At 40.4% G+C, this 16,054-nt stretch overlaps 1 protein-coding gene and 1 non-coding gene across 7 annotated transcripts in view; one reads left to right on the plus strand and one right to left on the minus strand.

The window, feature by feature from the left end:
• The window catches only part of RUFY3 (RUN and FYVE domain containing 3), an 84,677-nt gene that overhangs the window by 23,344 nt on the left and 45,279 nt on the right, over positions 1–16,054 (minus strand). For all 6 annotated transcript variants that reach the window (XM_044224767.1, XM_044224768.1, XM_044224769.1 and 3 more), the window contains 6 exons: positions 8,452–8,625; positions 7,590–7,707; positions 6,652–6,753; positions 4,798–4,921; positions 3,150–3,211; positions 1,401–1,466 (listed from right to left, as the gene is read on the minus strand). In XM_044224767.1, coding sequence (XP_044080702.1) covers positions 1,401–1,466; positions 3,150–3,211; positions 4,798–4,921; positions 6,652–6,753; positions 7,590–7,707; positions 8,452–8,625 — 646 coding nt within the window. The remainder of the gene's footprint in view (positions 1–1,400; positions 1,467–3,149; positions 3,212–4,797; positions 4,922–6,651; positions 6,754–7,589; positions 7,708–8,451; positions 8,626–16,054) is intronic.
• LOC122890674 lies at positions 13,484–13,590 on the plus strand. The gene has a single exon (XR_006381124.1). It is a non-coding gene; the product is annotated as a U6 spliceosomal RNA (small nuclear RNA).

Below are 16,054 nucleotides of genomic sequence, written 5' to 3' on the forward strand. Positions count from 1 at the left end.
AGAGGAGAAAAACAGAACCATTTCTCCTGAAAACAAGAACATCCTGCCCTACCCGTGTACACATGCATCACAGGTATCACCCCGTTGCCTAATGTCCACAACTCACGGTGGACTTACAGGCTCTAAGACAGTCCCAAGGGGCTGTGGATCGTACCTGCTGTACCCTTGGCACTGAGCTCTGCACTAAAGCACTTGCTGGATGAAACAAAAGAGCTGATCCAGGGCACTCTCAGCTTTAAAGTTTACGTATATATAATGACAAGCTACCTGAATCAAGGGCTTGCCATGTACCACGCACTTTCCTAAATGTTTTTATTTGCCTTATTTCATTTACTCCTTTCAACAACCCTATGCACCAGGTATCCCTAAATATAGATAAACTGAGGCATGAAAAGAGTAACTCACATTTTTATTTCACTATCAAATGTGTGTTTTTGCTTGACTAACCTCTCCGTAATTCACTGTAGTCATTATTAGTTCTTGGTCCCCAGAGAAAATATACTTAAGTTGTTCTTGAATTTTCTAGTTGAAATCAAGACTACTCAATATTTATATTGATACTGGAATAACCATGCTATAGGTTTTACTTAAATTATCTTTGTAAGAGAATTATTAAAAAATAGTTAATGGTTGGGGCGCCTGGGTGGCTCAGTGGGTTAAGTCGCTGCCTTCGGCCTGGGTCATGATCTCAGGGTCCTGGGATCGAGTCCCACATCGGGCTCTCCGCTCAGCAGGGAGCCTGCTTCCCTCTCTCTCTCTCTGCCTGCCTCTCCATCTACTTGTGATTTCTCTCTGTCAAATAAATAAATAAAAAATCTTTTAAAAAAAATAGTTAATGGGTATATTGATTTTTCTGAATTATTTGACAGTCTTTAGCATAACAAGAACACCAATATACTTGAAAATATCAATAGGCTGTTTCATGTTCTGGACAGTTCTGAAAAATAGTGAGTATTTGGTAAATTAATTCTAGTGATAGTAAAGGGAGGGTAAGTTAATACCATCAATTCAATATATAAATGAAAAATGCAAGGACCAACATGATACAACTAATCTAAAGGTACTAAGTGGTTTGCTCAAGCTTAATCTTGAAATATGTGGTTGGATCTACTGAACTAAGGACGTCTGTCACATGTTTAAGAATTCTTAACTGAACATACTTATTTAATCACTAGAGTTATAATTACATACTAATCTTATACTTCCTTTCACTAGAGGTCACCAAAATGGTTAAACGACATTTAATTTAGTGCCTAGCTTAGTGCCTGGCAAGCAGGAAGTCCGTATTTTTGGTGAGTATTGCTTGAACTGATCCTCATGGTTTATCAGTTTACTGTTTACTTTTCCTTTCCTTCACAACAGAATCCCCAGGGAAGTAGAAGTATTAACTCATTCTTTACTTTAGGTGTCTGTTGAGTTCTTCTACATAGTTCTTCTGATCCAGAATTGCAGTAATCTGGCCATCTCTGGGTGTAGAAATAAAATAAATAACATTAGAAGTACCAAGATCCCCCTCCCCCAGTCTTTTCATAGAACACAGAAAGAAAACCATAGTATAGACACACTGAACCAAAAGACAGACCTGATGTATAAAGCGTCCAAAGACTCAGATACTTAAAAATGAAACAAAAAATTCTCTACATTAAAAGGCCTTTATTGCAGCTTACATACCTTAATAACTTCGGTTATAGGTATAACATTACATTCTATACATTCTATCAGAGGCATTTTAAAAATAAAAATTTTCTTCTCATAATTGATAGCTTTTTTTCTTTCTGTCTGTCTCTCTCTTTTTTTAGTTTGTGTGTAGTTGTGTATAGTTTTTAAATAATTTAAAATTATTTGCTTTCCGCTTCCTGGTCTCAGAGTCAGGTTTGAGACTCAGGGACATAAACCTCAATACTGTCCGCCCTCTCCCTGGCTGAGTTCTGCCTCACAGAAGTTGCCCGCTGGGCTACCAGGGGTCTCTTGTGGGCCTCCTGGTGCTGCTTGTCCCTGATGCTGGAGGCCTTGTCATGGCTCCCTGCTGGCTGGGATTTAGCTAAAGTTTTGCCAGTACTCCTTATAACGACAATTTTCCATTTGTCATAGGAATTAAACTAATCTGATTTTGGCATAATAATTGTGATTCCCAGGGGCACCTGGGTGGCTCAGTGGGTTAAAGCCTCTGCCTTCGGCTCGGGTCATGATCCCGGGGTCCTGGGATCGAGCCCCGCATCGGGCTCTCTGCTCCACAGGGAGCCTGCTTCCTCCCCTCTCTCTCTCTGTCTGCCTCTCTGCCTACTTGTGATTTCTCTCTCTCTGTCAAATAAACAAAATCTTAAAAAAAAAAAAAATTGTGATTCCCAAAGGCCATATCTTTGCCTTTCAATGTTGATTTTATTCCAAAGTGAATGGTATAAAAGGCTTTCACAAAGATCAAGTGTTTAATGTTACATGAGAAAATAAAGAGTGGAAATAGGAAGTTCACTTCTGGAACCAACTAATTTGTAACAGCCAAGTTAGAAAGCCAGACTTTTCAATTAAAGTCAAATCAAGGCCACATACCTCTAGTACTAAAAGAACAAATGATGTAGTCTTGGCTCAATGTCCAAAGTTAAGAATGTCAGATTAATGGTGCTTTCAACTGCTAAATTTATCAAGAGTATTAGGCAGTACGCTTCTGATGTCTAATTTATAAGGACCATATGGATATTTCAAAAACTTTTCTTTTAAGTAATTTTAGATTTACAAGAGTTGAAACAGTAGTGCAGGTCCCCATATACTCCTCACTCTGCTACCCCGAATGTCAATGTTTCATATAAGTCCATAATACATGTTTCATATTTCATGTTTTAACAAAACCGAGAGGGCAATCCTCCTGATAAAGAAGACCATGTTTTCAAATACTACTTCAAGAGATGGAACAATGAATTCCTTCATAAACCCCTTTATTTTATTAACCCCTGAACCACACAGTAGGAAAATCACTTCACTAAAACCTCTCTTAGGGTTTAGCGGGCACAAGAGTCAGCTCTTTTTGACAAGACTATGAAAACTATATCATCAGAAATTCTTTCAGCAAATCTGTTAAAGCACTATTGCTGTAAACTTTAAATGCTATCAAAGAACATTAAAGAAAAAAGAAACTCAATTGTCTCTGTACGTACCCTTCACTACCTTTACTGCTGTTCCCATCCTTGAGATACATTGAAAAATCTATAACTCCAACCTACAGAGAGAATTTTCAAAATTTAATATAAAATTAAATACTTTTTTAAAGGCATAAAAAAACAGCATTCAAAACAGCAATAAAGTTATGGCCATTATTTGAAATTTTTGATGAAAATGGGGCGCCTGGGTGGCTCAGTCCATTAAGCATCTGCTTTCGGCTTGGGTCATGATCCCAGGGTCCTGGGATCGAGTTCCACATCAGGCTCCCTGCTCCGTGGGGGAGACGGCTTCTCCCTCTGCCTCTCTGTCATGAATTAAATGAATTAAAAAATTTTTTTGGATGCAAATGTTTTACTTTTATTATATCAAGAACTTGAGAACAGATGAAAGTAAGTAAAGAATCGAGCTTAAGGCAACAGGACCAGAAGACCAGATCGTGCAAGTCAACACAAGGCTCTAAGAAAGTCAACAGAAGGCTCACTATACAGTTAAGGCTTAAAGTTTCTTTCTCTTTGGTTTCTCTCAAGTATTCTGCTACTGAATCCCTATTCACTTTTAGGAATAACGTTTTAAAAATTCTAATTACAAACAGAATGCCTATTTCCTTAAAGAAGTTTCAGAAAATGCAGGTAAGTAAAAGGAAGTAAGACAAAATACCCATAGTTCCAACCACCCTGAGAGGACCACTATAACATTTTGGTATTTCTTCCTCCAAACTTACACTGATGCAATATGTCTAAAATTTTCAGGACTGCTATCATTCAGCTTATTTCTCTTTTAAAATTGAGGTCAAAATATCCTACTTCCTCTTCCATTTTCTCAGAGTATAAAGTAACAGAAATTTGCTGTAGTATTTCAGAGAAGAGGTGAGAAAGAGTCATAGTGAAAGTGATAGCTTTATTTATTGAGCAATTCATATGTGCCAGGCTCTGTACCAGGGGCATCACATGTAATAATTCTTTCATTCCTCACTATAACCCTATGGAATAGATAGATATTCTTTTTTCTCCCTGTATTACAGCTAAGAAGCATGATGCATCAAGAAACTAACTACTAACCACAATTCAGCTAAAAAATAAAGCAGCAGAATCCGAACCTAAACAGTTTAGTTTTAGTCTGTATTCGTAACTGCCACGCTTGTGTATGTATTTTAGCCTGTGTCTCTCTGTTTGCGTTTTAGTCTGTATGAAATATTTTACTTTATTATTTTAAAATATTTTAATTATTTATTTGACAGAGAGAGAGAGACAGCGAGAGAGGGAACACAGCGGGGGCAGAGAGAGAAGGAGTAGCAGGCTCCCCACTGAGCAGGGAGCCTGATGCGGTGCTCGATCCCAGGACCCTGAGATCGTGACCTGGGCCGAAGGGAGTCGCTTAATGACAGAGCCACCTGGGAGCCCCAGTCTGTATAAAATATTTTAGGCACGGATTACAATCAAGACAAGAATGTGAAAAATATTCATAATACATAAATGAGTCAAGTTAGAAGGAAAAGTAAGTTGCTTATATTCACATCAAAAATGCAAAAATCCGATTTATGACTCACAGAATTTCCCTTAATTTGGTTGGTATAATCCGATCCACCCAAATTGTGAGATAACAGAGCTCAGAGACACGCCTGGTGACTGAGCCCCTTCTGCATACCTGAGAGTCCAAGTCTTCTCCTTTCATGCAGAAGTTGGCATCAATGACATTCAGACCCACCAAGAGACCAGCAATTATGGCTCCTTCTTCCTCCATCATGAGGGCATTGGGCTCGTAGAATTCACTGTAAGTGAAATCCACAAAACACCAATAATAAAACCTCAAGAATCCAATGATGTAATCTTGAGACGAGCAGAAAATGCTGGCCTCATAGTTGAATATGGGTACCAAAACAATAGCGAAAAACTTAAAAAAAACAGATGGCTTGGATAGTTTATTTTAGACAATACGTGCATGAGTAGACTCTAGATATTAGTCCAGCTGAAAGAAAAGTGATGAGAATGATACTTTCATTGAAGTGACTGTTTATGCTTTTCCCTTATATTTATTTGCATTTGAGATGCAAGGGACAATTTTTCAATCTTGAAGCATCTTTAAAAAATTGGTTTTTCAAAATTTGCCCCAGAGATCTGGTTTATTTATAAACGGAGGTGTAGTGTGACCATACTGTTATTCTAATTTGCATTTACATGATAGCTTGTGAACTTACGTATCTTTATATATATATATGTGTATGTATATATGTACATGTACATATATATATTTTAAGATTTATTTATTTGAGGGGCGCCTGGGTGGCTCAGTGAGTTAAGCCACTGCCTTCGGCTCAGGTCATGATCTCAGGGTCCTGGGATCGAGTCCCGCATCAGGCTCTCTGCTCAGCAGGGAGCCTGCTTCCCCCTCTCTCTCTCTCTGCCTGCCTCTCCATCTACTTGTGATTTCTCTCTGTCAAATAAATAAATAAAATCTTTAAAAAAAAAAAGATTTATTTATTTGAGAGGGAGAGAGAAAGAGAATGTGCACTCATGAGTGAGGAGAGGGGCAGAGGGAGAGGGAGAGAAATCCTCAAGCAGACTCTGCTGAGCGTGGAGGCTGAGGCAGGGCTCCATCCCACAACGCTGAGGTCATGACCTCAGCCGAAACCGTCAGGCAACTTAACCGACTGAGCCACCCATGCACCCCATCCGTATTTATAAAGTAAGCTCTATACCCAATGTGGGACTGAACTCAGGACGGTGAGATTAAGGGTCGCATGTTCCACTGACTGAGGCAGCCACGACCCCTTCCCCCCTTTTTTCTGTTTACTAGCCATTTTGAGTTTGTCTTGTGACATGCTTATTCAAACCCTTTACTCATTTTAACATTTACTTGGCTCTCTTTTTCTTACTGGACTGAAGGAGTTCTTCGTATACCCTGATACGCATCATTTGTTGAAGATATATATTACAATTAGCTCCTTTCACTCTGCAGGTTGCCTTTTAACCTTGTGTCTTTTGATAAATGAAGTTCTTCATTTTAATGCAGACCAATGTATCAATTTTTTTTCCTTTAGGAGTAGAGCTTTTTATGTCTTATTTAAGAAAATGGTGTCTAACCTTGTATTTTCTTCTAAAAGTTTTACTGTTTTCCCTTTCCTGTTTGTATCTATAATCCATCCGGAAATTTTTTCATGTATGCTGTTTCTAAATTTCATGTTACATGTCTGCTTCCCTGGCTTACTGAGCCTGGGTACATGCCAAGATGTCAAAAGCCTTTCTTGTTTTTGGGGGTGGTTATCACATTTTGGACTGCCCTGTATATGTGCCACAGTGACAGACTGAACATATGTACCAAATAAGTATCTGTTCTTGAGTGTGTGTGTGTGAGGTGTGGGAGAAGGTATTAGTCGAGCTACATGAAATTGCCACAATATCAACTGTTTTTGATCTGTGAAAATGGCAAATTTCTATGATTCGACCTCATACGATATAGAACACAGCAAGAAAAGAACCAAGTTTAACAAGATGTTCATACCTGAGAAGTTCCTTCTTATTGATCAAAGCTTTCATATATTCTGAGAGTTTCTTCTGCATTAATGCCAAGCGAAGCCAGGCTCTTCCTCTGCCTACCGGTGTCCTAGAGAAACACAGGAACCGAACAACTCAAAGTAGCAGAGCTGGGGCCACGGTGGGGGAGATTCTCATCCTCTTGCTCACAGTCCTCAGTAGAACATACACACTGAGGTGCTCCCTACGACCTTCTCCACCTCACCTCTACGTGAGGAATTCTGCGTGGAGTGAATGGTGCAATAAAGGGGCTCGTGGGTCTGGGGGTGTGTTTGGAACAAGTGCTCTGGTGAAGAATTAGTTACTGAATGAGACTACAATCTGAAGACAGATCCTCTGGGAGGCCCAAGTGAAAACGTTCCATCACATTAGCATTCGTAACTCCTCAGAGACTTAGCGTGGATCACTAAGTACCCACATACTAGTAATGCGGACACAGTCCACAAAGGCCGCTATCTAATTAAAGTTAAACCAGCCTAGCTTAGTACGATGGTTACTACTCTTTTTCAAGTTCTGGGGCAGGTTCCCAGTTTCTGTAGCCAAGGTTCACTTCACAGCTGTTTTAATCTTGGCTCTCAAACATTCTTTTTCTTAATCATGTTTAGCATGCTCCCTCCTTAGATCTCATTTCTTGAGATTCGAACTGATTCCCACAAGTGCTTTAAGAGGATGAGAAAACGTTTGGTCTTTTAACATGAATACAAGCTCTTTAAAATTAATAATAATTATCCCTCACAGGTACACTTCTCTTCGTATTCGGTATGAGTAGTTCTCTCACAACAGTTCTGACGCACAGAGTTTTCTTTTTGGATTGTTATGAAATAAATTATGGTCATCATTATCTTTAGTCTTCAAGGAGATAGTTAACAAAAATGTTTTCCTAATAGAATTCAACCTTAAACTTACTTAAGTCCTGGAAGATCTTTAACACTTGCTGTTATCTCTGCAGCTTCTGGAACAAGCTTTTCTACCAATTCTAGAGGCCCCCAGAAGGATTTATTTTGTCCAAGAAAGGTTTTCTTAGCTAAGGTGATAAAAACAAAGCAGTATTTTAATATTCTTTGCAACATAAACATGCTCTCAACACACAAACACGGACACACACTTCTCTCATCCGTTCAATCCTTTTTCTCAGGGAACTAGTCCTAGATTATTAGACAGTTCTAAAACTCTTCATGCTTTCAGAACAGGTAACGTTTTGTGACAATTAAAAACCTCCCACTTCCCAAGACTCAGCCCTTTCTCTTTCAGGAAGAACTTATAACTAGCCCAATATAATAAAACATTTTATAGCACTTAAAGCTGCATGGTATTAGTGAGGAAAACAGTCCAATGGGAAAGAATACATAATCCAGAAACAGGCTGTTAGGTACCGGGAAAGGAGCAGGAAAGAAAACAAGGAGAACAAGACCAGGTCCTGTCCTCAAACCCTATGGTTAAGTGGAAGAGCGCAAAAGCCAGACTCCACTGTGTGACCTTGGGCAAGTGAGCGCTCCTTCTAGGCCTCTTTCCACCTGTCAAACAGAAGGGCCGTACTGGACTAGTAATGTCTGTTCCAGCTCTAGAATTTAGAGATCAGTGTTTCCTAAGTCCTGTGTGCTCCTTAATTCAACCACATCCCTGTGCCCGTACAGGCGGCATTCCAGTAGGTTAGTATTACTAATTCAAGCCTCTTATTCTTGGGCTCCATAAAGGCCGCTTTTCTTCTTCGGGATGTGCTGCCTGAATACAGCTGTGCGCACATCTGCAACCCGGGGCCATGGCCTACCCTTCAGGCCGTGTTTCAGGCAGTGCTCCATCACCACGAAGAACTGCTGGAGGGGAGCATAGTCGGAGTCCAGAGTCCTCCCCAGGTTCAGAGCGGATTCAATCAAGCCCTTGATACTCAGCTTGGCCATGTTCATCAGGTTCATGCGTTCGTTAGCCATGAGATAATTAGGATCTACAGCCAAAGAGAGAGAGAGAGGACGGACCATGGTTACTGGAAACAGCACATTTAAAAATTCAGCATGTCACTGTGTTGACATGAGCATCGAAGGTACAAGAGCAAAGCTCGGTAGGGCTGTTGGTATCTTACTGAGAAGGAAGACAGTGGCACTGAACTGTATTGCTCGGTTTATATTCTCTGCCAAGTTTTACTTGCTGTTAAAAAGAAAGATGCCTTGGGGCACCTGGCTGGCTCAGTGGGTTAAAGCCTCTGACTTCGGCTCAGGTCATGATCCCAGGGTCCTGGGATCGAGCCCTGCATCAGGCTCTCTGCTTAGTGGGGAGCCTGCTTCCCCCCCTCTCTCTCTGCCTGCCTCTCTGCCTACTTGTGATCTCTGTCTGTCAAATAAATAAATAAAATCTTGAAAAGAAAAAAAAGAAAGATGCCAGTTTCCCTCAGGAATCTTTTTTTTAAAAAAAGATTTTATTTATTCATTTGACAAAGAAAGAGACAGAGAGAGAGAGGGAACACAAGCAGGGGCAGAGAGAGAGGAGGAAGCAGGCTCCCCACTGAGCAGGGAGCCCGATGCGGGGCTTGATCCCAGGATCTGGGATCATGACCTGAGCCAAAGGTGGATGCTTAACAAACTGAGTTACCCAGGCGCCCCTCCCTTGGGAATATTCTTGATGCAACAGTGAAATTACTTATTTTATCCATTTCAGGTCTTCAGCACAGTCTTAATACTCTCACCGCTGCCCTGCCATTACCCTAACTCGGGTGCCCATCACAGCCCACGACTGCACAGCCTTCCTGCCGGTCTCCATGATGCCACCCTGGCCCTGCCCCCTTTCTCCACAGTCGGTCAAGTGCTCTAAAAATTACAGCCCATGTAGGGAAAAAAAAGTACTTAAACTCTGTTCCAAATACACTATATACATTATTAGTATTATTACTTACGCTAATTACATTATTATTTAAACTAAATAAACATTTAGTTATTTAGCATTACTAAATAAACTAATTAACAGTATTAGCTCCTCCAGTTTAGAGACTCGGCATACAGTGTGATAAGCTACTTGAGGAAAGGGACTAAGCACCACATTTCATCCGACAGAACTCAGAACAATCCAGGCACTCACGACTCCCACTTGCTGGTGCCTACCCTGTGCCGGGTACTGTGGGTTGCTCCCGGCGGTTAGGGTTTCAATCCCTCCTTACACCGGGCCGTGAGACAGTGACCGAGAGCGCCAACTTACACACGTAGCTTAAGAGTGTGAAGCTGGGCCCTGAGCCCAGCCGCTAAGAGACAACAAAGCCAGAGTCTAAACCAGGGCGCTCTGCGTCCGACACCCATGCTCGGGGCCATAGAATCTGCTCACAAATGAACCAGTGACTCCAAAGGGTATTGATCCTTCTCTCTGCTGGCCATTCTTTTACAGGACTATCTTACTTAATTCTTGTGACTTCATCATTAAATATCGTCCCTTCTTTTAGAGAGGTAAAGCAGGCCCACACAGTTAACAGATTGAAGGCCAAACAGTTCATAAATGGCAGAATTTGGATCTAGATCTGACACGAAAGCTAATGGATCCTCTCAAAGGTCAAATGTATCGTATTTTTAAAAACTAGAAAAGGCCCAGACATCCATGAACTATTTTGCCACTTGACAAAAAACAGTAATAAAATCCATGTACCCGTAACACAAAAAAGCTACAACATAAAACAGATTATTTCATTCAACTTGTTCCTAATTTTCTTCATGAAAAGTTTTCAATTGTATCTGCTTTCACAGTTGAACAAGCAGAATCAAATGCCAAATTCTAAGCTACTTTTCATTAAGTTTATGGACTTGCAGATTTATAATCCCAACTCTATAAACTTGGTTTGTTGTGTTCTCTGAGATATTTTCAGAGAAACGCTTCATTAAGAAGTCAGAAGTGGTATACGTTGTCATTGATTCTTTCTTGCACAACAAATGTTTTAAGGCCGTGCCTCAAATGTGACTCTTCGCTCGGGGCAGGTCAACTAGTCAAGACCAGAACAAATTTACAAGGTGACACTGAAATACACAATAATCTAACCCCCTAAAATACAGCTTTATCAGATACTAATTTTCAACTCTGTTACTGGCATTTCTGTGCACTCCAGTGTTTCTAAGGCATACTTACTGTAAAGAGAGAGAAACTGCAAGCAAGCAGGGGGAGGGGCAGAGGGAGAGAGAGAATCTTAAGCAATACTCTGCACTGAGGGCACAACTCCAGGCAGGGCTTGATCTCATGACCCTGAGAGATCATGGCCTGAGTAGAAATCAGGAGCTGGACCCTTAACGGACTGAGCCACTTGGGCACCCTGCACTCCAGTGTTTCCAACCTCCCATAATCACTGGATGGAACGAATGGCACAGAGGTGTGTGAGTGTGCATGAATGTTTGCGGAGAGCAACTAGATTCTCTACTGCCTCCCAACAGATGACAAGGAAATGTCATCAGAGAGTTGGATGTGAGACTTTTGCCAGAAGTGGTGATACATTTATACTTCTACATTGTCTCATCTCATTCTTCTTAAAATCATTTGCAGAATGTTGAAAACATCAGTTTGGGGTCTGGTGAATGAGCTATGGAGAAAGATCAGCTAATGCCTAGGGAAACTGAAGTCCTAATAGCCTGTACATTTCTAGTGTAGCGCTATAGCCTGTTTGAACTCATCTACATCAAACACAACCCACTCATTCTTTAGAAAATATTGCTCTCAAGCTCAGTACTACTGACATTTTGGGCCAGATAATTCTTTTTTTGGTGGGGGGCTGTTCTGGGAATTAAGTTCAGCAGCAGCCAAGCCTTTACCCACGAGGTGTCAGCAGCCCTCTCCAGTTACGACAACCAAAAAATGTCTCCAGATAATACCAAATGCCTGTTCCTGGGGGACAAAATCGGGCTTCTTCCTCATGAAGAACTACTGCTCTAAACAAATAAAAGAAGGTCAAACAAAAATCAGGGTAATTTGAAAGTTAGGCACAATAGCTCAAAAGAATTAACTGCTCATTATTAATTATATAATGCAAAATCTTTTTAAAAATGATTACTTGATGCTTATTATCATAATTTTTGTGTTGAATAGTATATGAGAGTATGGGCATTACAAATAATTTTAGTTGCTTTAATTGCTTTTCTGTTTAGTACTAAATTAATTTTTAATAATTTTTATAATAAAAATATAACAATTTTTAATAATAAAAAATTAAAATTTAGTAATTGTTTTAATTGCTTTTCTATTTAGTACTAAAGCAAATTACTGAGAATAGTACTTTATATTATTTCTTTTTTACATTTTGTAATGTTGGCTAGTAGTAATGATCACTAAATCACTAACCTGTCATTGGAATAAAAAATACTCTATACAACTGGTTTGTTACTTATCTTAAATCACACTCAAGTATAAAATGATTTTGCAGAATGAATAAATGCTGTCAAAAAGGGTTTCAGTGACACAATTAGAGCATGGAAGGAGTTCTGAGGGGCAGGTAAAGTTCTGGTTTTTGATATGGGGTTAGTTATGTGAAATAGTTGAGTGTGTGAAAATTCATTGTACTGAATACTTACAATGTAATCTTTCCTGTATATTTCATACTTTTAACTATAAAACAATTTTTAAAAAGATTTTCATTTATTTATTTGACAGACAGAGATCACAAGCAGGCAGAGAGGCAGGCAGAGAGAGAGAGAGGGAAGCAGGCTCCCTGCCGAGCAGAGAGCCCGATGCGGGGCTCGATCCCAGGACCCTGAGATCATGACCTGAGCCGAAGGCAGCGGCTTAACCCACTGAGCCACCCAGGTGCCCCTAAAAACAATTTTTTTAAAAAAAGATTTTATTTACTTGAGAGAGTGTGAGACAGAGAATGAGAGAGGAAGAGCACAGCAAGGGGAGAAAGAGAGGAAGCGCAGGCTCCCCACTGAGCTGGGAGCCTGATGCAGGCCTTGATTCCAGGACCCCGGGATCGTGACCTGAGCCCAAGATAGACGGACACTTAACCAACTGAGCCACCCAGGCACGTCTATAAAACATTTCTTTTTAAAGTTTTGTTATATTGTATAGGCCAGAAAATGATTTTTTAAATGCATGACTTTCACAGTGTCATTATATTCTTCTATGAGAAAAATATCTACAATTAAAATGTTTAATGGGGCGCCTGGGTGGCTCAGTGGGTTGGAGCCTCTGCCTTCAGCTCAGGTCACGATCCCACGGTCCTGGGATCGAGCCCCGCGTCGGGTTCTCTGCTCCACAGGGAGCCTGCTTCCTCCTCTATCTCTGCCTGCCTCTCTGCCTTCTTGTGATCTCTGTCTGTCAAATAAATAAATAAAATCTTTAAAAAAAAATGTTTAACAATGCTAACATTTAACACTATTAGTCCAAAACTGAACTTTTGTTTATTTATTCTTTTTTTTTTTCCAATAAACAGTAAACATCTACTGGGTATTAGATACTATGCTTAATGCTGGGACTCCAGAGATGAAAGACCTAGTTCCTCACACCAAAGTGCTTACTATTTATCAAAGTTGGGTGCACAGATGTTTGGAGAACAAAACAGGACAGCTTACAGAGAAAATCTGAAATTTCACAATAGACATTATCATCTTCGACAAAGATCAATTTTATTTCAGGACAAATAAAATTAAAATGTTTTTATATTAGGTCAACTACACCCTTTCTATGGACTCAAATATAAGTTTTATGTATTTAAGGCTAAAATACTAGATGCAAAGTATCAGGCAGGTTGTACGTAAGCCCTATACAACTTCCTCTGCTGCTGGATGTGTACAAGTTTGAGAAGCGGTGCAAACGTACTGCAGTAAGAACACTAAAAAAAGTATACACAGGTGCTCGCTTCGGCAGCACATATACTAAAATTGGAACGATACAGAGAAGATTAGCATGGCCCCTGCGCAAGGATGACACGCAAATTCGTGAAGCGTTCCATATTTTTAAATAAAATCTTTAAAAAAAAAAAAAAAAAAAAAAGTATACACAGGACATGGCAGGAACATTTACAGAAGAAAGCTACCTGACCCGTCCCCTTTCCCTTCATATTTAAAGGGCAAGCATGTGGATCTAAGTTTTCAGAGGATAAGGCTGTTTTGTTTTTAGCTTATAAAATGTTGATTCACTCTGCAGCATTTTTTAAAAAAGATTTTATTTATTTATTTATTTGAGAGATGGAGAGAGACCACAAGTAGGCAGAGCAGCAGGCAGAGGGAGAGGAAGAAGCAGGCTCCCCGCTGAGCAGAGAGCCCGATGTGGGCTCGATCCCAGGACCCTGCGATCATGACCCGAGTGGAAGGCAGCCGCTCAACCGACTGAGCCACCCAGGTGCCCCCACTCTGTAGCACTTTAAGGAAATTAAGAAATATCCATTTACATGGCTGTTACTTAACACTGTACTGAGGGTGGTGGAGGAACGCCAAGTGAAGAAGATAAAAGAAACTAGAAGCACAGAACCTGTGAAACTGCATCAAATATTACTGATCTCATATGATCTCATTTTACATCCAGAAAATCAAATGAACAGAATTTGTATAAAAATACAATAATTTATAGAAGTAGCAGAGTACAAAATTAATACGCAGAAACCATTGGTGGGGGGTGTCTGGGTAGCTCAGTGGGTTAAGTGGCTGACTTCCAATTTTGGCTCAGGTTATGACCTCACAGTCCTGGGACCGAGCCCCTTGTGGGGCACTGTGCTCAGCGGGGAGTCTGCTTGAGGATTCTCCGTCTCCCTCTGCCTCATCCCCCGCCTGCACACTTTCTCTCTAAAATAAATAAATCTTTCTTAAAAAAGTAAATCATTAGGTGCCATGTATTTCAGTAACACATGATGAGTAACACAGGATGAGTCAGAGGAGGAGGGGTAGGCGTAGAGCTGGGAGGGAGCAGGATGAAAGGAACAGGTCGGGCAAAGGCACCTAAGTATGAAAGAACTTAGCCCACTAAGAAAAATAAAATGAGAAACATGCCAGAAGTTTACGGTGCACATGAGTAAATGCTGTGAGAAGAGATGAGGGAAACAGGTAAAGGAGAGACTGCTTAAGGGTCCTGGTTAAGGTCTTGATTTTACCTTAAAGTCAGCCAAGATTTTAATGAGAGGTGTAGCTCACAGATTTGAGTTTCAGAGAAGCCGCTGCCAGAGCCGTGTAGCCGGCGGCCTGGAAGGATGCAGGAAGGCAGAGCTGCAGAGCAAGTAAGGTTCTAACACAAAAGCTGGGGAGAACACGAGGAAGGGGTGAGCCAAAGCGGTCCGCCGCTGCTGTGCGGAGAAGAGGGATTTAGCTTTGGGGGACGTTCTAGGGGAAGAATGTATCAAGGAGGAAGTATGGAGAGTAACTTCTATGTTTCTAGTTTTTGGGCAGACAGATGGAGACACAAAGCACCTGGGTGGGGAACACAGCAGCAGCAGGGCACCTGAGAAACTGTGCAAAAATGACTCCAGTTACAATAATAACCATATAAATTGATTTGCAAACCGAAGTTCTTTCCAGAACATCTAGATCTTCCTTATAGCTCTTCAAGAATGCGATTTCCATATGAGGAAATTTTAATGAATTTTACAGAGTAATGAGGCTCATTTAGTTAACAGAGATGACAAAAGCGAACCCCAAATCACAAAGCTAACAGTGACACTGGGTCACACCGTTCTGCAACCCCATCATCGGACCAAGAGCCCATTTTGTCTCTTTAGTACAATGGCTAATATTCATAGAGAGAAATCCTGAAATGTTTTATGAATAGTCGAAGAAAAGTTAAGTTATATTTAACATATGTTAATATTATTATACTGTGCCCAATTTTTGGCAAGGTGGGAATAATTTGTATGCCCAAGCAGTCGCTTTTTAGAACTTCTTGGTTATCTGACAGATCAAAAATTTATCCTATGTGAGAAACAAAAGTGGTCATATAGAATTTTTCCCAAGATACCTAAGAACATTAGTATGAGATTAAAAATGACTAACAGAAAGGTACAGAGAGGAAAGCTTACTCTGTGCTCAGAATGTCTAAAGACCAATTCCTAAATAAATCTATTTTGGATTTTTTCTGTAATATTTCTTAGAGTACGAAATTGGGTGTAAAATGAGTTATCCTTGATAGTGAAAGAAATTACTGAAAGCACCGAAAAGATCCTGTAATACGACATAATTTAGGGGCACCTGGGTGGCTCAGTCGGTTAAGCGTCTGCCTTTGGCTCAGGTCATGGTCCCAGGGTCCTAGGATTGAGTCCTGCATTAGGCTCCTTGCTCAGCGGGGAGCCTGCTTCTCCCTCAGCCTCCCACTCCCCCGGCTGGTACTCTAACAAATAAAATCTTTAAAAACAACCAAAAAAAAAAAAAAAAAAAAAAAAACCCCAAACCACCATTTAACTAGTCTGATGACACTTATTGTACAAGAGGATCATGAAC

This window comes from Neovison vison, chromosome 11 (assembly GCF_020171115.1).
Source record: "Neovison vison isolate M4711 chromosome 11, ASM_NN_V1, whole genome shotgun sequence".
In the NCBI taxonomy this organism is placed as follows: domain Eukaryota; kingdom Metazoa; phylum Chordata; class Mammalia; order Carnivora; family Mustelidae; genus Neogale; species Neogale vison.